General features: G+C 45.7%; 1 protein-coding gene across 2 annotated transcripts; it reads left to right on the forward strand.

The window, feature by feature from the left end:
• The first annotated feature begins 714 nt into the window (after window positions 1-714).
• BACE1 (beta-secretase 1) lies at window positions 715-23517 on the forward strand. Of its 2 annotated transcripts, none has more exons than XM_077112807.1 (9): window positions 715-1479; window positions 15551-15639; window positions 17139-17355; window positions 17825-17962; window positions 18612-18746; window positions 19833-19934; window positions 20304-20453; window positions 20701-20872; window positions 21520-23517. In XM_077112807.1, exons 1-9 carry the CDS (start codon window positions 1219-1221, stop codon window positions 21759-21761), a joined length of 1506 nt encoding a protein of 501 aa, XP_076968922.1. In that variant the 5' UTR covers window positions 715-1218; the 3' UTR covers window positions 21762-23517. The 2 variants fall into 2 exon arrangements, with proteins under 2 accessions (XP_076968922.1, XP_076968923.1); XM_077112808.1 differs by lacking the exon at window positions 715-1479 and adding an exon at window positions 13404-13717.
• The last annotated feature ends 264 nt before the right edge of the window (window positions 23518-23781 follow it).

Consider the following 23781-nt stretch of genomic DNA (forward strand, 5'->3'; position numbering starts at 1 on the left):
TCTGGCTGAAGACACAGACATGGGGAGTGTTGTGAGGATTTGAAGCATCTGGGGGGGGAGGTAAAACCAGGTAGAGCATCAAAGGCACAAAAAACTTCAGACTGGAGAAGACCCAACGGACTCTTAACTGCCCCCAGTTTGCAGGCTTTAGTAAAAATGACTACTCCTGCACTTTGCCCTATAGGGCTTTGCTTATGCTTATGCTGCCTAGAATACTCTTTTACCCCCCTTATTCCTGATCCCCCAGTCTCTGCTTATGGAAGTCCTACCCGTTCTTTAAGGCTCAAATTAAATCCACCGCCCCCACTGAGTCTTCCTAGACATCCCAGATACACCTCCCCCACAACCCCTACTCCTTAATGCCATATCATTTTGTATGTCACCCCCCCCCCATATCAGGAACCATTTAATTCTTCTATGTATAACCACTTTTGGTGTGTGCATTTTATCTATCTCTGTAGCCTTTTGCTAGGCAATGCGCTTTGCATATAGTGGATGCTCATATATACTGAATGAAGGGGTTATAAAATAAAGGGTCTGCCACTCCTCTTTATCCTGATGGCCCTTCCTCCCCTGCCAAAGGTAAGGAAACCTCTCCAGCCAGGGTCCTGCAGGGTGGACTCCATCTCAGCAGAGGGCATCCAAGACCCTCACCAATGCCGGAAGCTGGGCTTCCTGCAATAGGAAGACTACACTTCCCAGTGATCCTAGGGAAAAGCGAAAATCCTTTGGCTTTGACAGCCACCGCCACAAGTCTTTCCGCCTCCCCAGCCTGCCTGGGAGCTGGGAGCTGGATTACGGTGGCCTGAGCAGCAAACGCAGCTGCAGGAGCCCGAAGCCCCTAGCCCCTTCCCCACCCTGCTGACCCCGCCAGGAGGCCAAAGAAACAAGCGGCTGCCGACCTGCCATGACCGCCCCTCCCAGCCCCCCATGGGGCCCCAGTCGCCCTCTCCCAAGTGGCTGCTGAGACTGGACGCCGCTGTCTAGATGTAACCACAGGCTCTGGCAACATCTCTCCCCCTTCTCTCTTTCTCTGTGGATTTTGATCTCTACAGCCTGGACCTGGGGGCTGGCTGAGGGGCCTGCAGGCTCCGGACTCCTGATGCCTCAAAGCTTACTTTCCTGAGGAGTCGCCACTACCACCCAGAGTTAGGAGGAGGCAACAAGGACAGACGTGGGCCAGCGTGAGCCCAGAGGGCCTGCAGGCCAGGGCCCACCATGGCTTGGGCCCTGCCCTGGCTCCTGCTGTGGGTGGGCTCAGGAGTGCTACCTGCCCACTGCACTCAGCATGGCATCCGCCTGCCCCTGCGAAGTGGGCTGGGAGTAGCACCCCTGGGGCTCCGGCTGCCCCGGGAGACTGATGAGGAGCCAGAGGAACCCAGCCGGAGGGGCAGCTTCGTGGAGATGGTGGACAACCTGAGGGGCAAATCGGGCCAGGGCTACTACGTGGAGATGACTGTGGGCAGCCCCCCACAGACGGTAAGAATGCCAGCCCAGTTCTGTCCCTCCTTCCTGCATGGCAGAGGGGCCACAGGCTGGGCATGTAGCATAGGGTCCCTTCTGAAATGGGCTCGACAGTGCTGGTGGGAATTTTCTCCAGGAGGGGCACCCAGTCCCAGTCCAAGCCATTCCTCTGAGGTCATGTTAGCAGGAGTCATCCCGAAAGCTCCCCGCTCCCACGTTTCTTCCTATGGGCTTCCCAGCCTCCCTTGTCCGACTGTTCCCCACCCCCCACCATGACCAATCTTACACCCTACCCCCTCAGTAAGGTTTTTGGGGAAGACCATGACTTGAGGGAAGGGTCCAAGACAAAGGGGTAATATGAACAGGTGTCAGCCCCTTCTGGGACTGGCTAAGTCTGAGTCTCCCAAATCCCACCACTCTAGGTCTTGACCACCCAACCCTCTCCCCTTCTTGGGGCTTCCAGGGAATCTGGGATTCCGATTATCATTCAAAGTACCTTAAGGACCATGGAATTCTGAGCACAAGTTGAATTAGCCCCTTTCTCAAAGTGTCTGGGCTACAGAAAGAGGCACAGCAAAGCAAGGTTGCCGAGCTCCCCTGACCTCTACTGAGCCAGAAGTCCTGGGCAGCCTCTTGTCTTCCCCTAGTTCTCCACCCCCAACTCTGCACTCTGCATTCCAACCCCTCCCCCACCCGTGCCCTCTGAGCACCACCACAGGCCAGAGAGGACTGAACTGAGCCTGGGAAAGGAAGGTATAGAGATGGAGTTAGAGTCCCTTTCCAAGAATGGGACTTCTTCTATAAGCGGCTAGGTGCTGTAAATGGGGAAGAGGGGTAGAGAGGATGGCAGCGATGGAGAAAGCACTGCCAGCTTACCCCATCCTACCTTCTCCAAGGTACCTCCAAGGTGGCTGGTAGAGGTTGTGCCCTCTGGGCCTCTGTGGGTGGCCATGAGAGTGTGGGTGTGAGCGGCCTTCCCGGAGGGCTGCTGTCTGACCTCTGCGTGTATTTGCCTCCTTGTGAGTGATCTGGTCACAGATGGCAGCATGATTTTGTATATGCTGGTGCATGTCACCTTGAATCTGAGTCTGCACATCACTGAGCCACTCCCCGCCCCAGGTATGTGTCTGGGAAGCCTGTCCTTGGGAGGGTCTGTGAAGGTAGGAGTGTGTTTATGTGTTGGGAGAACAGTCACACTTGGCTAAACTTCTCAGCTAGATCCTTCACTGGATCTGTGAGAAACAGAAACTTCCACCTCCCAATGATCTGACAGAAGGGAGCCTTCTTAGGTTCGTGCCACCCAGACCTACCTTGCTTGATCCAAGGCCCTGGTCTCCCCCACTTACCCCTCCTCTTTCCTATGTACCATGACTTCCCCAGAAACAGTCTCTGGTCAGTGAGTGAAGCCCAAGACAGAGCCTGGAGCTGGGCCACTAACAGCCTCAGATAGCCAAATGGCAAGTATTATCAGTGAGTAGGGGGAGGCAGGGATCTGGGATCTACTCCCATTTCTGCTACTGATGTGCTATGCAAACCATCCACAAACCCTATGAGATGGATGCAGAACAGGGCTGCAGGACCAACAAGGGCTTTAGAGTCAGGCAGACCAGGTACCACCTACCACCTACAGCTTTTCCTTGGATATATTATATAACCTTTCTGAAGCTCTTTCCTTGACTTTAAGACAGGTCTCATTTGCAAGGTTATAAGACTATGTAGTTGAGAGCACCTAAAACAACACATCTGGACACACAAATGGCCTTCAGTAACTATGAAAGTCACTTTCCCCCTTAACTTGCCTGGCCACTTCTGCCTCTTCTATGCTATGCAATGAAACATAAAACTTGGGTATTCTAGCCTTCTGTGTCTTAAACATGTCAATGATGGTAATTCTCTGATCACTAAATCATGTGTACCTCACCCAGCCCAGGACTTGGCAGAAAGCAATTGCCCAGTAAATTGCAGTTCCTTCCCTGCTCCTTCCTAAGAGAAGAGAAGCCCACTGCCAGGGTGACCAGAGAGCTACTCTGTAGATTGCCCTACAGCTCCTAACCCAAGCCAGCACCAGCCAGAGTCTCTGCTCTGTGTAACTTTGATTCTCTCCCCAAGTCTATGAGAAGGATGCTCTTTCTGCCTAACTGGTGGGGCTGCTGTAAGCATCAAACTCTGAACAAGTGAAATTTGGTGAGCACTTTCTATGTGCTAGGCAACTGTTGGGCTATAAGGACTAATCCATAAAGAAAGAAAAGATATATTTTCTGTCCATAAAAAGCTTACAGTACAAATGCCTGGAAGTGAAAGCATAAGTACTAGTACAGGATAATCCATGGCAGTGGTACTCAAAGTGAGGCTTGCAGACCCTTGTTATTGGAGCTTGTTAGAAATGTCAATTCTCTGGCCCCAATCTAGACCTACTGATCAGAATCTCTGGGAATGGGGCCCAGCAGTGTGAATCTCAATTTTGACAGCACAAGTTTGAGGAATGCAAAGAATGAATGTTCTTGGTATTCAACGGGTTGGTAAAACCAAGGAAGGCCTCACAGAGGAGGTATGACCTGGGCACAGTCTTGAAGGATGGACAGGAGCAGAGAGGCCATCCTAGTGGGGAAATGGCACCTCTCCCACCATACTGTAATTGTGTGTCCACTTTTCCCACCCTATCCCCCATAGACCAGGAGAGACCACAGTGAGAGAATGAGTTATGTCTGCTGGGACTTATACATAATTGTTCAGCAGACAGTGAAAAGACAGTTCCAGTTAATGCTGTAAGTTTGTACAGAGACTGGGTGAACTTAGATAAATAAGATAGAGCCAAGTTGCCAAAAGCCTTAAATGTCAAAGCATAAAGTTTAGACTTTGGTCTGCGGATATACAGGAAAATTGGAATCTGTGTGAGGAAATGGCATAAAAAAGGCAATCTTTTGGGAAAAGACATCTAAATTTTAGAGGCTCTGTCACAGCAGACCAGGTGTGTTGCTATGATAAGGATGGTATGAGGCTGTGATGAGATGGAAAAGGAGAGGAAGACAATGCAACAGCCATTGCAAGGCAGCTGGACAGGTCTCAGTGACATAAGAATGAAGGGTGAGGAAAAAGGCACCAAAGATGATTTGGGGATTCTGATCTGAGTTGAACTGGAGGATGACAGAGCCATTATTCGGAAGAGGAGAGTTGGTAAGAGGGGATGATTTGGTAGTACTGATATACAAATTTATATTTGTATTTATAATTGCAGGCTATAAAGTTTTTTATATATTCTATAGATGTTATTTTGTTCTTTACCACAATTCCTGCGATATATGTAAAAGGTCTTTTCATGGCTTCTCACAGAAGAAAACAGGGTCTGAAAGGTTAAACAGTTGAATAGGTGGCAGGCCAGTAAGCTGAGACCCCTCTCTCAACCTGGTTCTTTCCATTATGCCATGCTGCCAATTTGTTTGTTTGTTTTGGGGAGAAGGGAGAAAAGAAAGAATTAATCATTAGCATCTCTATTCCACTCTTCCATAACACCTACTCTTCTTTCTCTTACTAGAGTCATCATAACATATTATAACTATTTTTATGTTTGTTTCCATCATAAAATTCCAAGCTCTTGAGGACAGTGTCTTGTTTTCATTTATTTAGTTTTTTGGTGTCTTATTCCTCTTTGTATTCTAATATCTATCACAGTATGAGGCTCAAAACATGTACCTAAAAAATGTTTAGTGAATGAATAGACTGTAAGACATATAAACAGAACAGCTGATGGACAGTTGTAAAGGCAGAACTGGAGCTGCTGGAGAAAGTATTTTTATTCTCTTCACTTTGATGAAAGAGTATAATCTCATTATAATAGCATGAGCATCACTGACCAGACGAAATAATACCTTGTCAGGATTGAAATTGGGTGGTAGTCAGTTCAGTTGAACAAGTATTTATTAAGTATCTATGGGGTGAAGAAGAGAAAAATAATGTCACAGTCTTGGTCCTTGGAGAGCTCCCAATTTGATGTGAGACACAGAATATAAACTCCAAACTTCTATACAAATAGAAGGATAATGAATCTCAGAAGTGCAAAGAAAGAAGTGGTTAATTGTGACAGGGCATTAGGAAAGGTTTAGAGATGTCAAATGTAAATATGGCCTTGGAAGATGAGAAAGCGTTGCTGTGTTGAGACCTGTGGGGTGAACATTTCATGAAGAGGAGCATGAGTTATGGTAAGAAGCTGGAGATCAGAAAGGTGTGTGGCTGTTTGGGGTCTGGATTTTATTCTGGAGGCAATAGGGAGTTCTTGTAGGTATGGGCAGAGGGATGGTCTAGTTCAAGTTTGATTCTAGGAAAACGACTTCAGTATGGAAAACGACTTGGCCAGTCTAGAGCCCAAGACAAGGATATCCATTAGGGTACCACCCCAGCCCTACAAGGGTCAAGGGTGGTGGGCAGTGAAGATGGAAAGGAGGAGAGGTCCTCAGAGAGTCAGCATTCTCAGGTCACTTCAACCACTTGTTTTTTGCCTCTGATCACACATGAGGGGAGAGGGGGAGGGAATAAGAGCCCTCTATGACTGTATTCACGACAGGAAATATGGCAGAAAGAGTAAGCTTTTAAGGCACAATAAAGATTACCAACGTCCCACATTTATTATTCTGCTTTAATCATGAAGGATTAGCATGTCCAATTTAGGGATGAGGAAACTGAGGATCAGAGAGATTAAGTGGTTTGCCCAAAAGTTACTCAGCTAGGAAGAATAGAGTGGTTTCCAAACTTCTCCTTCCCACCCCCAGAATGGTATTCACACTGTGTTCTGCAGAGTTCTGTAAAGGGACCACAAGGATTAGGGAGAAGGTTAGGAGAAAGGTAAGCAGACAAGAACTTGGAACTTCCACCCTTCCCATGACCAAATCCTCCTCCCCCGCACCTGTCCCAAAATCTCCCAGCCCTACCAGAATGTCTCTGCTCCTATTGTCTTTATACAAAGGATATCTGGGTTATATTTTAGTTTTTAAAAAAGAATTCTGGTACTAAAAATGTTGTAATCCATTCATCTCAAATAACCAAAGAATTAGACAAAGAAATCAAGGTCCCAGTTCACTTATGCTGTTTACCCAATCCCTGAGATCACAAATGACTTCATTGGGTTGGGATTCAGGTTGCCTCTAGGCCTTTGCTAGCATCCTCATGCTGTCATTTCAAGCAGTTCTCCTCTGCCTCCTCAGATCAGAAAGAAATCACTTAGCTGGGGTTGGGGGAGGGGAGTAGGCAAGAGGAAGTATCGAAAGTGACTGCTCCAATGAGTAAAAAATAAACAAATAATATGGGGAGACAGGCAAAGGATAAAACTTGGGTAGACTGAAATTCTGTGGGTCAATGAAAGAGAGGGTAAGGGGTATGGGATGTTTGAGTTCTTTTTTCTTCTTGTAATTTCTTTTTTCTGGAGTGATGCAAATATTCTAAAAATGATCACGGTGAAGAATATGCAACTATATGGTGATTTTGTGAGCCATGGGTTATATAATATGATTGGACTGTATGTGTATAGATATTTCTCAATAAATTTTTTTTTTTTTTTTAAAAAGAGACCATCCCCTCTCACTAAGGTAGAAAGAAGGAACCCTTCTTGAGCATCTCCAATAAAGAGAAACACTACTCTGGTTGAAAATCCAGGAAGAGAAACATCTCCCAGGGAAGCCCCCATAGCTGGCATCTAACTTCCATCTCTGCTGGGTGCCTCTACTCTTGAGGACTTGGGCAGTGGATAAGTCTGGGAAGAAGCCAGACCATTTTCCTGGTCCTAGACCTCTCCTAAGACCCCCAGTCAGGATGGCACAGAGGCCTGGGAAGCATCACTGATGGAGCTACAGGTCCTCAGGTACTGTAGCCAGGGGGTTCCTGAGAGTGGGGAGGTGGGGCCTTCTGAGGATGAAGGATCAATAGTCCTGGGGGGATTTTGACCTGGGGGAGGCAGGAATCCTAGGTTCTTTTCTTTACAGACTCTGATAAAGCCAGAGAGCAAACTGGCTGAGCGCTCAGCTTCTCCCACCCCAACCTATGCTCTAGATTCAATAGATCTCTTTGTTAGTACCCTGTGGCTATCCTTTCTACTGGCCACTGTAACCTCACTGTGTCCAGGCTGGATATCTCCCAGATTGGCCTCTCTGGGTCAGTGATCCCACCAATTATTCTTTTCCAGTACCTGTGGAGTTTTTGTCAACTAGCACAAGGTGTAAACCCTGGCATCTCCCCATGGCTCAAACAAACAACACTGTGTGCTGAGAATGACCCAGGTGTCATGGGGGAGATGGGCTAATGCCAGAGATCAGCTTCATTTTCAACCGAGGACAGACCAAGAGAAGATTAAAGTTACTACAACTTGTAGGTGGGACAAGCTAGACAACAGGAAGAATTTACTGTCTGACAAAGAAAAGCAAGCAACTAATAGCTGCTTGTGATACCTTTTAGAAGAGGTGCTTCCCAGGTGGGTTCAAGGAGGCTGAAGATTGTGAAGAGATGCCTCAGGAGGCACCACAGGGAAAGAAAGAGGGAGGAATGGAGGAGAGGCAGAGGAAACTTGGAAATATGCCTCCCCACCCACCTTCAAACAGAGCATCTCACTTTTTTCTCCTTTGTACACTGGGATCCTGCATAAGATTGAAAAAGGGTACTGCTGCTTAAAAAAAAAATCTGTAAGACATGCACTTTTTTTTTTTAATTTTACTTATTTGTATATTCTCTTTTATTCCTTGCCAGTCTTCCTAAAGATTTGCCAAAATTTTTTAATGGACTTATGTATTATTTTATTCTTTATATGTAGCTGTATACCCCAAGTTTTTTTTAAAACATAACAACATACAAACACATTCTTACCATATGATCATTCCATTCTTGTTATATAATCAATAACTCACAATATCATCACATAGTTGTATATGCCTCACCATGATCATTTCTTAGAATATTTGCATCAATTCAGAAAAATGTAGAGCTGTGTCCCAGTAGCCACGTTTCTTAAAGATGATTGTATAATGATATAGCTTTTGCAATGTGACTGTGTGATTGTGCAAACCTTGTATCTGATGCTCCTTTACGGATAAAAGTGAATTTTCAGGCACTTCCGTCTAGAAAAAGAAATAAAAAGGAAAAACTCATACATACCATACCCCTTACCCTTCCCTGTCATTGATTGCTAGTATTTCCATCTACCCAATATATTTTAGCCTTTGTTTCCCCTAGTTTTTTTCTATACCCCTTTCATTGATCACTAGCATTTCAATCTACTAAATTTATTTTAACATTTGTTCCTCCTATTATTTATTTTTTAATCCATATGTTTTACTCATCTGTCCATACTGTAGATAAAAGGAGCATCAGACACAAGGTTTTCATAATCACACAGTCACATTGCAAAAACTCTATCACTAAACAATCATCTTCAAGAAACATGGCTACTGGGACACAGCTCTACATTTTCAGGCACTTCCCTCTAGCCTCTCCAATATACCTTAACTAAAAAGGTGATATCTATATAATGCATAAGAATAACCTCCAGGATAACCTCTCGACTGTTTGAAATCTCTCAGCCATTGACACTTTATTTTGTCTTATTTTTCTCTTCCCCCTTTTGGTCTAGATGTTTTTCTCATTTCTTGATACTGAGTCCCAGCTTATTCTAGGATTTCTGTCCCACGTCACCAAGGTTTACACCCCTGGGAGTCTTGTCCCACAGAGAGAGGGGGAGGGCAGTGAGCTTGCTTGTCATGTTGGCTGAGAGAGAGAGGCCACATCTGAGCAACAAAAGAGGTTCTCGGGGGGGTGACTCTTAGGCCTAATTTTAAGTAGGCTTAGCCTATCCTTTGCAGGGATAAGTTTCATATGAACAAACCCCAAGACTGAGGTCTCAGCCTATTGCTTTGGTTGTCCCCACCGCTTGTGAGAATATCAGGAATTCTCCACATGGGGAAGTTGAATTTTCCCCTTTTCTCGCCATTCTCCCAAGGGGACTTTGCAAATACTTTTTTATTCACTGTTCAAATCACTCTGGGATTTATCAGGGCTTTACTCTGGACAAACCTACAAGATCTCATGCCATACTCAAGCTTCCATGTACTTATGGTGTTCAATTAAACTGACCACATAAGTTATATTAGGAAATGTACTAGTTAAAATATAAATTTTATATCAAATAAACATTTTTTGCTTTAGCCTCCCACATAAGTTAGAATTTAAAAATATTAATTACCATCTATTTTCAATACCTTGCAGTAATGACATTCCTTTGTTCTTCCTCATGCAAAAACATTTTTTAATTTGTACATTTAGTCACTATCATTGTACACTCTAGGCATTCCTAGATTATACTGTCTCAATCTTTATCGTCTATCTTTCCTTCTGATTTCATTTGTGCCCCCAGCCCTCCTCCCTCTATCATTCTCACATTCAGCTTCATTCCGCGTACTAACATTATTGTATTACAGTTAGGTAGTGTTGTGCTAGCCATATCTGAATTTTTACAATCAGTCCTGTTAGACATCACACATTTGAAGAGAAGCACTAATAAATATTAGTTGATCTGGGTTAGAGGCTGAGGGGAAATGGAGCATGCTGTCTAAATGGAGAAGGGTACGCTAGATATGTTTGGGGTGATGAAGTCACCTTGAGAAACTTAAAAAAAAAATTGCCCAAGGGCGGTGCAATGGTGGCTCAGTGGCAGAATTCTTGCCTGCCATACCAGAGACCTGGGTTTGGTTCCCGGTGCCTGCCCTTGTGAAAAAAATGCCCGAGGAGGGGTAAGTGACACCAGGGGAGTCTACTTTCTCCCAGGTACTGATTGTCAGTTACAGCCTTGAGAATGATGTGGAAGGCAGAGAATATGTCTGGGGAAAGGAGTCTGTTACATAAGGGTTGGCTGGACTTAGCGTGAGGCAGGAACTGGGTGCTTTGTGGCCATCAATCAGTCCCAGGTGCTGAGGCTCCCTTTCTTGTTCTTTATTGCCTCCTTCTCTCAGCCTTGAGCAAACTCAGCTCTGGAAGTCCCCACTTAGGAAAGCACAGAGAGCAAATTACATGGCTAAGCCCAGAGTCAGTGTCTGAGGGAATCTCAGAAGGGCACAGATACAGGGAGGTATGGATCATTAGTGTAACAATTTACCATGTACTTCTTCAAAGGGGAAGACAGGAAGGCCAAGGAGATGAAAGCCCAGCCTGGGGAACTGGTCAGCAGCAATGGGTCCTTGTCCTAAACTTTGTGACTTATTATATACGATGCGTCATGTTGCTCATTCTGTCTCCATTTCCTCCTCTATAAAATGGAAGACAGGCCCCTATATCATAGCTTTGGCTAAAACGGTTATTATACAAGAGAGACTAGCTCTTTCCTGGTTACTCTGAAGCCTTACACAAAAGGAAAATAGACTTCCTCCTTAGTAGGAAGAATAAGTTAGATGTCTCCACCCCCTTGCAAAAGTGGTAAAACCTTGGGATAGGCTACCAAGAAAGGTTTTGATACTTAATTATTAGAGATCTTTCAGAATTAGAAAGACCCTCCATCTCTCTAGACTACCTATACTTGGAGGATGGACAGATGACTCCTGAGGCTTGTTTCATTTGGAAAACCCTGAGATATCCCTGTCTGCTGGTGAGAGCTGTGGCTGAGAAAGGTGGGATTTGAGGAACAAAGAGCTCACCCTAAAACTCACCAGCTCCATACCTATCTCATCATCCTACAGCCACTGCAGAAGATTTCTCTAAGGGAGCCTTGTGGTAAGATGAAACTGGGCAGGTGTGGCCTTTCCCGGTGGGGCTTGTTAGCACTTCCCAAGAAGCTGCCTTCCCTCAGAGGCCCCCAAGGACACATTTGTTTGTTAAGTGATTGGCACTGACCTAGCCCTGACCCCAGGATGTAGCCCCTGGGCATTCAAAGGTAATAGCTAAGGGGACTCTTGGGTGTTCCTGGCCACAGGTGGAGCATGGAAGAAGTAAGACTGTTCCTGGGCTGCAGGTTGCCTGAAGTCTCGTATCACAGGGTCCTAGCTCAAGCCAGAGGGCCAGGTCTGAGCTAGAGCCATACTTATAACCTAGAAACACTCACAGTTTGGGAGCCACTGAGGGAACCCTCCCCTCACCCACAACCCAAAAAACAGTTAAATTGGCCGTTTCCCCTTTTTTTTTCCTTTAACCATTCATTCAGTCATCCATTCAAGAAATATTTATTACTAGGCAATGAAATACCCACTAGGGATACAGTGGGGATTAAAAAAAATAATAATACTTCTGTCTCAGAGTTTACAGTCTAGAAGGAGAGACAAGATTCAATGCGAAATTACAAGTCACAAGTTCTTTGGAAGTGTTTTAGAAAAAGAATATGACCTGGTCATTCTCCCCGAGAAGTCCCTTTAGGCTCACACCTGAAGGATGTGCAGGAGATAAGTAGACAAAACTGCAGGTGGGAAGAATGGTCTGAGCAGAATGAATGGCATATGCCATTTTTTTCTAAGCCTTTGGATGGGGGACAGTTTGAGGAACTGAAAGGAGGCCAGCATGGCTGATGGGTGGAGGGCTTGTGGAAGTCTGAGACAACCTTAGGCTGGACATGTGGCAGGGCTAGGCCAGGAAGGGCCATGTAGGAAATGTTAAAATTTTAGATTTTTGTAAGAGCAAAGAGAAACCATTGGCATAGGATTTAACATGGTCAAGTTTGCATTTTGAAAAGACCACTCTAGCCACAGAAAATAGATTAGAGGGGTCCCGGATGGATGAGGCAAGGCCAGTGAAGTAACTATTGCAATGTTACAGGGTGACATAACAGTGTAGCCTTGTAATAATAACTTTAGTGGCAAAGGAGAGGTGAGAAATGAATCAATTCAATAGACTTTTAAGGAGCCTAATTCCATAGCTAATGGATTGGAGAGGGATATGAAGAAGAGGAATGTTTTCAGGATGTCTCCTAGTTTGCTTGCCAACTTATGGAACAGATGGATAGAGATGTCATTTGCTAAAAAGGGAATACCCAAAGAAGACCAGATGGGGCGAACAGTATAAGGTCAGCTTCAGACCTTCTGAATTTGAGAGCTCATTGAGCAGTTCAATACATGCATCTGGAGCTCAAGGAGGAGAAATGGACTAGAACTATAAGCTTAGGAGTCTTCAGACTAAGTGTGACTATTGCAGCCATGGGCATGGATGAAATTGTACAGCAGGAGAGGAAGAGGGCCAAAGATAACAGAGAAGACAGCAGTAGAGAGGTACAAGGAAAATCACCAGATACGGTGACAGGGAAGAATGATTCAAGGAGGAAGAGGTCCGTAGTATAGAATGTTCCTAAGAAGTCAAGTAAGATGAGGACTGATTTTTAAAATGTCTTTTGTATTTGGTGACATGAAATCATTGGTAACTGTAGTAAGGGCTGTTTCATAGTGGAGGAATAGAGGCAAAATTCAGTTTTAGAATGGGTTGAGGAATGAGTGGGAGGTGAAGAAATGAAGACGGTTTGGCTGAGAACTTCAGTTGTGAAGGGGGAGGAGAGAGGAAAGAGAAGGTAGCTGGAGGCGGATGTAAGATTGAAAAAATTTTTTGTTTTGTTTTGATTTTTCATGAAGAGACTCAAGCATTCGTAAATGCCAATATGAAGACTCCAGACTGGGGAGGCGGGTCATGGTGAAACAGCTGATTGCACTTGAGGGAAAAGGGGTAACTAATAAGAAGGGAGCTGGGAATGGAGTCCAAAGGCCAGATGGAAGCTTGTACCTGCTCTAGGCGGAAGGCCAGCAGAAAATGGACTGGCTGGTATGGCAACTGGCAGGCTGGAGTGATTGGTTGTGGGGGATGAGGGCAGTCCCATCTGCTGGCCTCCGTTTTCTCTGTGAGATCACAGGTGACATCTGGGAAGGTTTAGGCTGCACACAACCCCTTTGCTACCTATTTTCCTCTTTCAGGCTGCCCTTAACTGCCCTGTTTCATAATGAGTGCGTTGGCTCAGTTTGTTTTGCCTTAGGCCCCTGTCTTGTAAAAGGCCTGACAGGGAGTAGGAAGGGGAGGAAGGGGTATCAGGGGCTGCCCAGTAAGGACACCCCACGTAGATGGGAGCTTGAAGTAGAGGCCTTGAAGGACAGAACCAGACATTACTTCTCTCAAAAACAGGATCACACTGCAAAGGGCAAACAGAAAAGACATTTGCTCAGCAGGAAATCTCATTGTTTTTTGTTGTTGTTGTTGTTTTGTGTGTATAGGGTGTGGAGAGAGCAATGGTGGTCTGAATTCCATGCCAGGAATTCCATGCCAGGTATAGGGATGTGGGGTGGGGGGGATAAAGGGAAATGGGAGTGGACTTTCCAGTAGGGGATGGGAGTGGGCTTGGCCCCCTTGGAGGTGGAAGGGGAAGATTTTTTTTAGATGGAGGAAAGAGGCTGTGGGATGGAAGGGCAACAGAGTAGCCAGTACCTCCTGGCTAGGGAGCGAGTGGCCTGTAGAGAGAGCTTCCTGCCCCTGCTGGAAGGAGAGGAGTGAGGAGGCAGGGAACAGGGACAGCAGGACCCCCAGGTATAAGCTCCATTCCAGAGTAAAGAAGTGTTCCAATGTTATTATAGCTGGCCAGGCACATACATTCCAGTTAGTCCTCCCTTGCATAGATTACAGGGACCAGTGTGTGGATTAGCCCCTCTTTCCCTGGGGTCCAATGATAGCAGGAATCCCTGTTAATATGAAGCCAGCCCCGAGATCTGGGAGCCGAGTCCTAAAAAGGTGGGGGAGGGGGGTTCTGGGGAGTTGGTGAGTGAAGAAGACTTTTCAATCATTAACCTGGTTGATTGAAATCTGAACTGCTGAGCTTCCCAGGTCTATTGATTTTCTCTGAAAGCACAGCATCTGGAGCTGGTGGCTGCTCAGAGACCAGAAAGATAGCGGGTAGAAGGGAAGAGGGGGCAGGGCAGGAAATGGGAACCAGGCCCAGAGTAGGGGCTGGGAAAGAGGCAGGAGGCAGGATCTGAGGTTGAGGAGATAGTGAGGAGGAATCTTTGGGGATATGGGGAAGGCCAGGAAGAGAAAAGTGGAGTTGGGGGAGGGTACAGCCATCATAACCCCAGAGGTCACCAAGAAGGGGCTTGGGTGAAAGTGGCAGAAAAGAGGAAACTGAAGCCCAGAGAAGCACAGTGATCTGCCCAAAGTGAAATGAAGAGCCTGCACCAAAACCCAGGTCAGCTGACTCTTGGCACTAAGAGAAGATGCAGAAATGAAGAACCCTGAGGGTCAGGGGAGAGGCCAGGGTGGTGGACATGGAAAATAGAAGAGAGGATTCAATCTATAGAAGGACTTTTCATCTTTTTGCCTATGAGGATATAGTAGGCATCTAAAAACTGGTTCCGGGCTTCCTGAGGGAAGGGTCAGACCAACACAGGACGAAGGAGGGACAATGTAGGAGAGATGCTAGGAGGAGGTACACAACAGGGAACGTCAAAGACACCTGTCCACATTCACTCAGCCCAAAATCAGGGCCCTACTAGATGGATTTTCACCAGGCCATCATCTGGGTTCCTGGCTCCCCACTATTTCTGACAGTGGACTCAAAGGTCTGTGTCACCTGAGACCAAAGGGGAGCCCTTCTGGCAGGGAGGGTCGGAGACATGGTACATGTGGGTACCGACATGTTATCTTGGTCCCCACCACTTCCTTTGTCGGTGCCAGCTCCTAGAATAGCTCTTGTTGATGAGCCAGGCTGCCTGCTAAGTGATATGCTTCCTGGGAGAACCAGGAGAGGAGACAGAGATTCAGTGAGAGAAACAAAAAGAGCAAAGGCAATGATGGTAGAAACAGGAATGGAGACACACACACAAACACACACATGCAAAGAGGCTCTGATGACATAGGAAATGTTACGATTCTATAGACAGGCAGAAGCAGACATAAGGTTTCTGAGGCCTGTTGAGGATACTATGTGCCTCCAGGTTCTGTCTATGGTCGTAGTAGCATTGGTGTCACCAACCTGTCCAGTTCTGCAACATGGATGCTTCACCCCAGACATTCCAAAGGGAAATTGTGGTTGGTGGGGTGAGGCCCCATAATGGTGATGAGTACAGAGCCTCCTGTCCTTAACATCTTTTCTCTCCCCTTTCTCTGACAGCTCAACATCCTGGTGGACACCGGCAGTAGCAACTTTGCAGTGGGGGCTGCCCCCCACCCTTTCCTGCATCGCTACTACCAGAGGCAGCTGTGAGTCCTGCGAAGAGCACTTCCCAACGATCCAAGGCCAAGAAGGGTCAAGGGAGGGATGCAAGGAGAAAGACTAGATCCTCAAATCCTTTCTTCCTGCTGGGTAAAGGGAGGGAAAAGAGGAGGACAGTGACCAGTAAAGAAAGGTAAAGAGAGGTGAATGTGAGGAGATCTATTATGGGAAAAAGTAAGCCGAGGGCCAGCCAGGGAGTGCTTTGGAAGTGAGACAGGGCAGCTTCCTGTGGGAGGGAAAGAAAGAGGAAGAATAGCTCCAGAGCACCCAGCACAACCTCCAGGGTCTTTTCCAACTCTCGTTGTTGACCTGCAGTGGGGAGGAAGGGGGACTTCATCCCACATCCCCTCAGTGCCTCTCAATGTTCATGGTCATATCAGCTAAATCTAGGCTGAAGGCTATAGTGATAGCTCCTTTCACTGAATTCTAGACCTTAGGGCCCAGGGCCTCCAAGTAGTTTTGCACTCTTCAAGGAAGTGGAGGAAAGAATCTTTCATAAACCCACTTCCTGGCCCAACATCGCGGGCCAAAAGCTAAAACATCTCCTCTCTGCACCACAGAGTTTCACCCATTATTTAGCTTACTGGTGGGAGAGTTGAGTGTGTTTTTAAGGTCAGAGAGACAGTGAAGGATGACCTGTAGAATAAAAGCAGGAAGAGGAAGTGGTGAAAACACATCTAATGAGCCATCTGTTTGTGAAAACATGTAAGGAGAGGTGTAAATCCCACTCTTGGACTTGTAGGCTGATGCAAAACCCACTATCCCCATTTTCTGCTGTCTTTGACCCCTTTTTCTTTCCTATGTAATAACAGCAGTCAGGGAGGAGGCATGGTGAGGTTCCATGAAAGGGAATTCATTTCAACTCCTTGTTATCCCCATTGCTGAACCCCACCCCCAAGCCTGCATTAGCAGGGTGATATGTTTAAACATAGGTGGAGGGTCACAAGTTCATGAGCATATTTCACACAGATGGTATGTAACACCTATCTGTTCTCCTAAGATGTTTGTGCAAATCTCTTCTCTGGAAGAACTAAGTGCAGAGGCTTGACATTTACCCTCCCTAGCACTTTCTCTGCCTCTCAGATGGTACCACCAGGTCCCAAGGCAGCAAGAGAGTCAATGGCTCCTTTTCTCTGGGATTTTGATAGAGCTGTGGGAAGGAAGAGATGCCTGTAAGCTATTTGTTCATTAGCAGCAGGCACAATACATAAAGCCTAGGATTGTTCTTCACAGGGCCTAAGTGCAAGATCTAGGAATATGAGCTAGGCAGGCAGGAGAGCCTCAGTGATAGTTCCTCTCATCTATTTGCAAGGTTTCTTTACCATCAGTTCTGGGTGATTGTTTTAGAGATATTCTGTTGAGCATTCCGAAGGTGTACTCTAGGATGCCATTTAGTTCAGGCTAAACATTTGGGAGTAGGTTTGATGCTGGATCCCTCTGCCGGTTGTTGTGGCTATGAATACACAGATACTCTTCCTTTCTACAGGTCCAGCACATATCGGGACCTCCGGAAGGGTGTATATGTGCCCTACACTCAGGGCAAATGGGAGGGAGAACTGGGTACTGACCTTGTGAGCATCCCCCATGGCCCCAACGTCACCGTGCGTGCCAACATCGCTGCCATCACTGAATCAGACAAATTCTTCATCAATGGCTCCAACTGGGAGGGCATCCTGGGGTTGGCCTATGCTGAGATCGCCAGGGTGAGAAAAACACTACCCTCTACACATTGCACACTGCATGCTACACAGGGAAGGAGCTGGGAGAGTTGGGGAAGGAACTGACTAAGGGAAGGAAACAAATTAGTTTAAAGAAAGGTCATTTAATAGGGGATGGGTGGCGGTCTGAAATTCATCCTTTTAGAGAGCAGAACTATAATGATAGGGACAGGAATAGGCTGTGGTTTCTATTTACTCCAAGATGTTTAAGAATAAGAAAGGCCCCCATCAATCTGAAACAATTAGGCATATGGGGATTAAAGATCCCACGGGTGCTTTACTATTTGCATTGTCTACATCTCCTGCTAACCCACTTGCTGTCAAATCTTAGTACCTCAAGATGGTCTTTCCTAAGGAAACTTTCCCAGCTTTTGCTTTTGCCTCCTAGGAAGCTGGTCTCTTTCCATTAGGCTTCTCTGGGTAAGTATTCACTCCTTGTCTCTCTCTGCCACAGCCTGATGACTCCCTGGAGCCCTTCTTTGATTCCCTGGTAAAGCAGACCCACGTTCCCAACCTCTTCTCCCTGCAGCTCTGTGGCGCTGGCTTCCCCCTCAACCAATCAGAAATGCTGGCATCAGTTGGAGGGAGCATGGTGAGTACGTCCTTGGAGAAAGGAGGTACTAGCAGTGGGCAGGGAGATGGGGACCGTCTGCCACCTGTCTCTAAGGCTATACTTCAGTCTTGGGCTCCAAATTTAGGATCAAGGAAAACCACATTATCTTCCCCAACCCCACTGTTCTTTTTTCATTCCTTTCTTCCTTGAATTATTCAAGAAAGGCTTTGAGACACCTATGGCAAATTTAGAAAGGATCAGAGATGATTACAAAGAAATGAAAGGCCTATCAAATTATTATTCTGTCTGATGATCAGAAGGCAAAGATATAGGGAGTTTAAGTCTACTTATTAATTAATTACAACAGTAGTGAATGATTCTACGTCCCCAAAAAGCAGAGAAAATAAAAATTATTAATAGAAGCAAATAATCACTCATTCAACATTTATTGGGCCAATTTAGGTTTAAATAACTTTATATTGAAGGTGTAAAACACGAAATTAAAAATCCTGGAAAATCTTTCCCTGAACACATTCAAGAAACCATAAATCACTTTGGGGCATGAGTTGACCAGAATCAGCAAGATGAAACATGTGCTCTGTAAAGGGCCTTGTCATTCCCAGAAATTGCTGATCCTTTTGTTTGGTCCCTGGATAACATGATCTCCTTCTGTGCCTTTTTCTCCTAGATCATTGGCGGTATTGACCATTCACTGTACACAGGCAGTCTCTGGTACACACCCATTCGGCGGGAATGGTATTATGAGGTGATCATTGTGCGGGTGGAGGTCAATGGACAAGATCTGAAAATGGACTGCAAGGAGGTAACAAAACCAGGGGGCAGCCGGGGAGAGGTAAGGGAAAAGGCAACACAGTGTGAGGTAAGACCCTTGGTTATGAGGTTGGGAGGACAAGGAGAGGTACAGGCCCTGAGAACAGGATTGGGGACTGGGCTTGGGACAGTGTGGAGCTTAATGGTCATCTCACAGGCTCTAAGGCTTGGAGCTCAAGGCTGGCAGATCACTCACACAGGGACCACGGGACTTATGGTCTAATAACGAAAAATGCATGGAACCAGTTACGAATTCTAGTCACTGGCTTATGACCTTGCTTTATGACTTTGGTTGGGCATGTCATTTGTCAGACATTATAATGTAGTAGAAGAGTCTGATTTTGGAGTTAGAAGGACCTGGGTTTGAATCCAGCTCTGCTATTTACTATACATTTAAGCCTTTAAACAAGTTACTAATCTCATGTGTTTCAGCTTCCTCATCTGCAAAACACAGGTAAAAAACAGCTCTCCCTATATGTAGAATGGAATGATATCTTAATGTTTTGTTAATTTTTTTTTAATTAATAAAAAAGTTAAAAAAAAAAAAACAGCTCTCCCAAAGACAGTGGTGAAGATCAGAGATAATGTGTAAAATGTTTATTCCAATGCCTGGCACAGAGCAGGTACCCAATAAACGGGAGTTAAACCATATGTGTCTTCCTTGACTGATTAGATTCTTATGTATGTTAATTAAGAATAGATATAAAAGTATTCTGAAAGGTTAAAAGCACCATACAAGGTATTTTTCTTTTTAAGATTTGGAGAATGTCTGCTCATCCAGAATAAGAGTTCACATTTACTGAGTGTTTCCTATGTGCCAGGGATCATTTTAAGTACTAAATATACTAGCTCACTTAATTCTTAACATAATCCTATGGCCCTTTGGGGTAGTTACTGTTACTATCGCCATTTTAAAGATAAGGAAACTAAGGCATAGAGGTTAAGTTACTTGCCCAAGAATACACACCTTAAGAAGTGGCAAGGCCAGGATTCCAACCCAGACTACCTCAAGTCAGACTTACCCTCCAACTCTAGTCAGAGCCTAGCATCAATTCTAACCCTCTCTTCTCCCTCCTAGTACAACTATGACAAGAGCATTGTGGACAGCGGCACCACTAACCTTCGTTTGCCCAAGAAAGTGTTTGAAGCTGCGGTGAAATCCATCAAGGCAGCCTCCTCGGTCAGTGGGACTAAGGATAGGGGTACAAGAGAAGGCACAGAAAGGAAACATGCCAGAGGAAGTCAGTGATAGTCATATTCCTCAACAAGAGCCAAGATATCTACCCTTTAATCCTTCCTCTTGGATCTCTTCAAAACTCTTCAGTCACTTCTTTATGGGACTCAGTTTGCTTATCACACAATCCCCCTGATACAAATTATTGGCCTTAGTCTCTCACTCTAATCCCTGGGTGGTAGTTTATCTTTCTCTGGTCTGGTTATTCCACTGGAAAAGCAAATAAAGGGTCCAATCAATGCTATCTGAAAATGGGAGAGGCGAGATGGTGAAAGAAGCTCTTTCCTAACTGTTATCCCCTTCTTGCCAATGTAGACGGAGAAGTTCCCAGATGGTTTTTGGCTAGGGGAGCAGCTGGTATGCTGGCAAGCAGGCACCACCCCTTGGAACATTTTCCCAGTCATATCACTCTACCTGATGGGTGAGGTCACTAATCAGTCCTTCCGCATCACCATCCTACCACAGGTATGTCCCCAACCTGAGTTGGAGGATCCCAGAAAGGACAAAATATACACTAGGAGATAGTGAGGGGCATGGCTTCCTAGACCTAGAAATGACCAGTAGTAACTGGCCCTTGGAAAACCCAATCACTCAGAACTCAGTGATGACATGGGAAAGAGCTACCTTAAGGCGTAAATTTATAGAAGGCAGAGACGGGGTAAAAGATAGAGTGAGGAAGACAAAATCTCACCCTGTGAATGCTTTCCCCTAGCAATATCTGCGGCCTGTGGAAGATGTGGCCACGTCCCAAGATGACTGTTACAAGTTCGCCATATCACAGTCATCCACAGGCACTGTTATGGGAGCTGTAATCATGGAGGGCTTCTATGTTGTCTTTGATCGAGCCCGAAAACGAATTGGCTTTGCTGTCAGCGCTTGCCATGGTAAGAGAGCAGGGATGAGGGTATGGCCCAGTCTATCCATTTTCTTCTTATCGGGCAATTAGGATACCTAGGCCCCTCTCAGTTTGGGAGTTAGTAACAGTTGCCTACAGCTAAAGTCAACATGTGGTGCAAAAGCTAATGTCAGTGCTTGTCCTTTTTTTGGTACAGCCTGGCATGGTGAGCTCTACCTGGATTGGTAATGTCTCCTGGGAACCTGGAGGAGCAAGAGCTGCCTGGGTACCTTGGGTAGGATGAGCCTACCAAGCGATTCTATCAATGGCTGTATGGCAAATTGAATGCTACTTCAGAAAAGTGGCAGGGTCTTTTGGCTTTTAACTGTGGCAGATGAGTTTACTGGTGGATAAAGGGCTGGAGTTTTGTGGTCAGCTCAAAACGACTGACTTTTAAGTATCATTCTGACTAGATAAATGTACAGGAAAGAGCTGTTGCAACCAGTAACTTGGGAGGGGAGACATGCTTCCATCTGGCTCAGGCTTTCTGTCCAGCTCCTAAGTATTTCCAAGGAAGGAGATTCTACAGCCACATCAGATGCTAACTTGAAGGTCTCACTATCAGGAAGTTCCTTTTGTTGTATAACCTAAACTATGACAATGAGAGCTAACCATTCACATTTACCCTTTTCCCAGTGCATGATGAGTTCAGGACAGCAGCAGTAGAAGGCCCTTTTGTCACCCCAGACATGGATGACTGTGGCTACAACATTCCACAGACAGATGAATCAACCCTCATGACCATAGCCTATGTCATGGCTGCCATCTGCGCCCTCTTCATGCTACCACTCTGCCTCATGGTGTGTCAGTGGCGCTCCCTCCGCTGCCTGCGCCATCAGCACGATGACTTTGCTGATGACATCTCCCTGCTGAAGTGAAGAGGCTCATGGGCAAAAGACAGAGGGTCCCCCAGACCACATCTGGGTGGTTCAACTTCGGTCACACGTATGAAGACAGATGGATCCTGTGGCCAGAGCACCTCAGGACCCTACCTAACCACCAAAGGCCTCTGTCTTGACAGAAAAGAAGGAAAAGCTGGCAAGGTGGGTTACAGGGATTTTACCCTGTGAAATAATAGAAGAAAGAAAGAAGTGCTCTGGTGGCAGGAATACTCTTGGTTACCTCAAACCTGAGGTGGGAAATTCTGCTGCTTGAGACTTCATCCATGAACCTTTGCCCACCATCCTTTTAGATTCTCCAACCCAAAGTACCCTTCTTTTCTTAGTTCTAGAAGTACTGGTATCACACCAGTTTATTCCAGTGGGTGTCTCTGTGGTATTCTGGCAGAGAAAGGGCCAATCCTGTTTCCCTGCTGGCCAAAGTCAGTAGGAAAAGACATACAGTTTGCTGTTTGCTTTAGAGCTAAGGACTGTATAAACAAGCCTAATATTGATGCAAAGACTGCCTCTTGAATTAAACAAAAAATAGTTAGATTGAATATTTGTAAAAATGGGGGAGGTCAGGAAGAGGAGAAGGAAAGTGAGTGCGAAGACAGGGAAAAGTTAGGATCAAAGCTAGGAAAGGCAGAGACACAACCACTCGCTAGTCCCAGTTTTAGATTTTGTCTCCCAGTTAGAATCCATCCCATAAGATGGATGTTGCTTCCCAATGTTGTCTTTTTTTTTCCTGTGGTTGCAGCCTGACCAAAAGTGAGATGGGAAGGACGGCACCTAGCCAAAAGACCTCTTTTTATCTCTCTTAAATGAAAAGCACCCACTAAAAACTTTCATCTAACAAGTGAATTTCTACCTTATTAATTCCACTTGCCTCTATTTGAACCCTTTATTCTACAGATAGCAGTAAAACATCCCAACCCACTAAGCCCTAGGTGCCCTATTGGAAAGTAATTGAAATATATGACAGAGCTGGGCTTTGTTTTCCTGGTCAAAGGTTAACTCTCTCCCCTAACTTCCTCTTCCTCTGGAGCTTTGTAGACAAGGTGCTAAGAGGAATAGATAAGATACCTCTCCTACCTAATCCTTGAAAGCAGAATCCTACAGATTCATTCAGCAGATATAAGGTTAATGCCCTATACCTCTGCCTGGATTTCTTCTTGTTCAGTGGTTAAGAAGTCCTAAGATCTTTATATAATACAGATTGGTTTCCTTGCCTCTCATGCCCTCTATTATCCCTTCCATGTATTTTGGCTAAGGCATCCCAGAGTGGCATCAGTATTATACCAGTAGTGCCAGAAACACAGGGCTTTCTGGCTCTAACATCATCACCTTCAGTATCAAGGCTGCCTGGAGGAGGGATGGCAGCCTCAGGGCTTCCTTATTTCCCTCACCACAAAAGTTGCTTAACGGAGGCCATCCTTTTTCCCTGTCTTGCTTTCTACCCCCCACTCCAAACCACACTTGGGTACCCAGGCTGATGCTTGGGCTATGTAGTGGGGACCAAGTTCGATTCTAACACAGAAGACTATGGTACCAGTGTTAGCAGGAGGAGCTGAATTTTCCTGATAAGCCTACTGCATCCTGTTCTATCTGGTCAACACATTGCTTCCAGGTATGGGACCTTCCCAGTGTGGGATCACCTGATGAAGAAAAGGAATACAAGGAAGGCTCTCAAGTTCCTGGCCTCAGCCAGCTGCCCACAAGCCATAACCAATAAAACAAGAATACTAGAGTCACAGCTTTTTATCTGGGTTCTCTTCATTCCCATTATACTTGGTGCTGCTTTGGCTGACTGGGAACACCCTATACCATACCCCACACAGGAATATGAGACTGTCTACTTCCAGCTCGGAACTTCCTTTGTAAATAAACTTCTAGAAATGAAAATGCCACATTCTGCTTTATAATTTCTACCCATGTTGGGGGAAACTGGCTTTTCTCCAGATTTTTCCAGGGCATAAAACTCAACCCCTTTATTAGTAAGTCCCATTGTCCTGTTTTT

This window comes from Tamandua tetradactyla, chromosome 8 (genome assembly GCF_023851605.1).
Source record: "Tamandua tetradactyla isolate mTamTet1 chromosome 8, mTamTet1.pri, whole genome shotgun sequence".
Classification (NCBI taxonomy): Eukaryota; Metazoa; Chordata; class Mammalia; order Pilosa; family Myrmecophagidae; genus Tamandua; species Tamandua tetradactyla.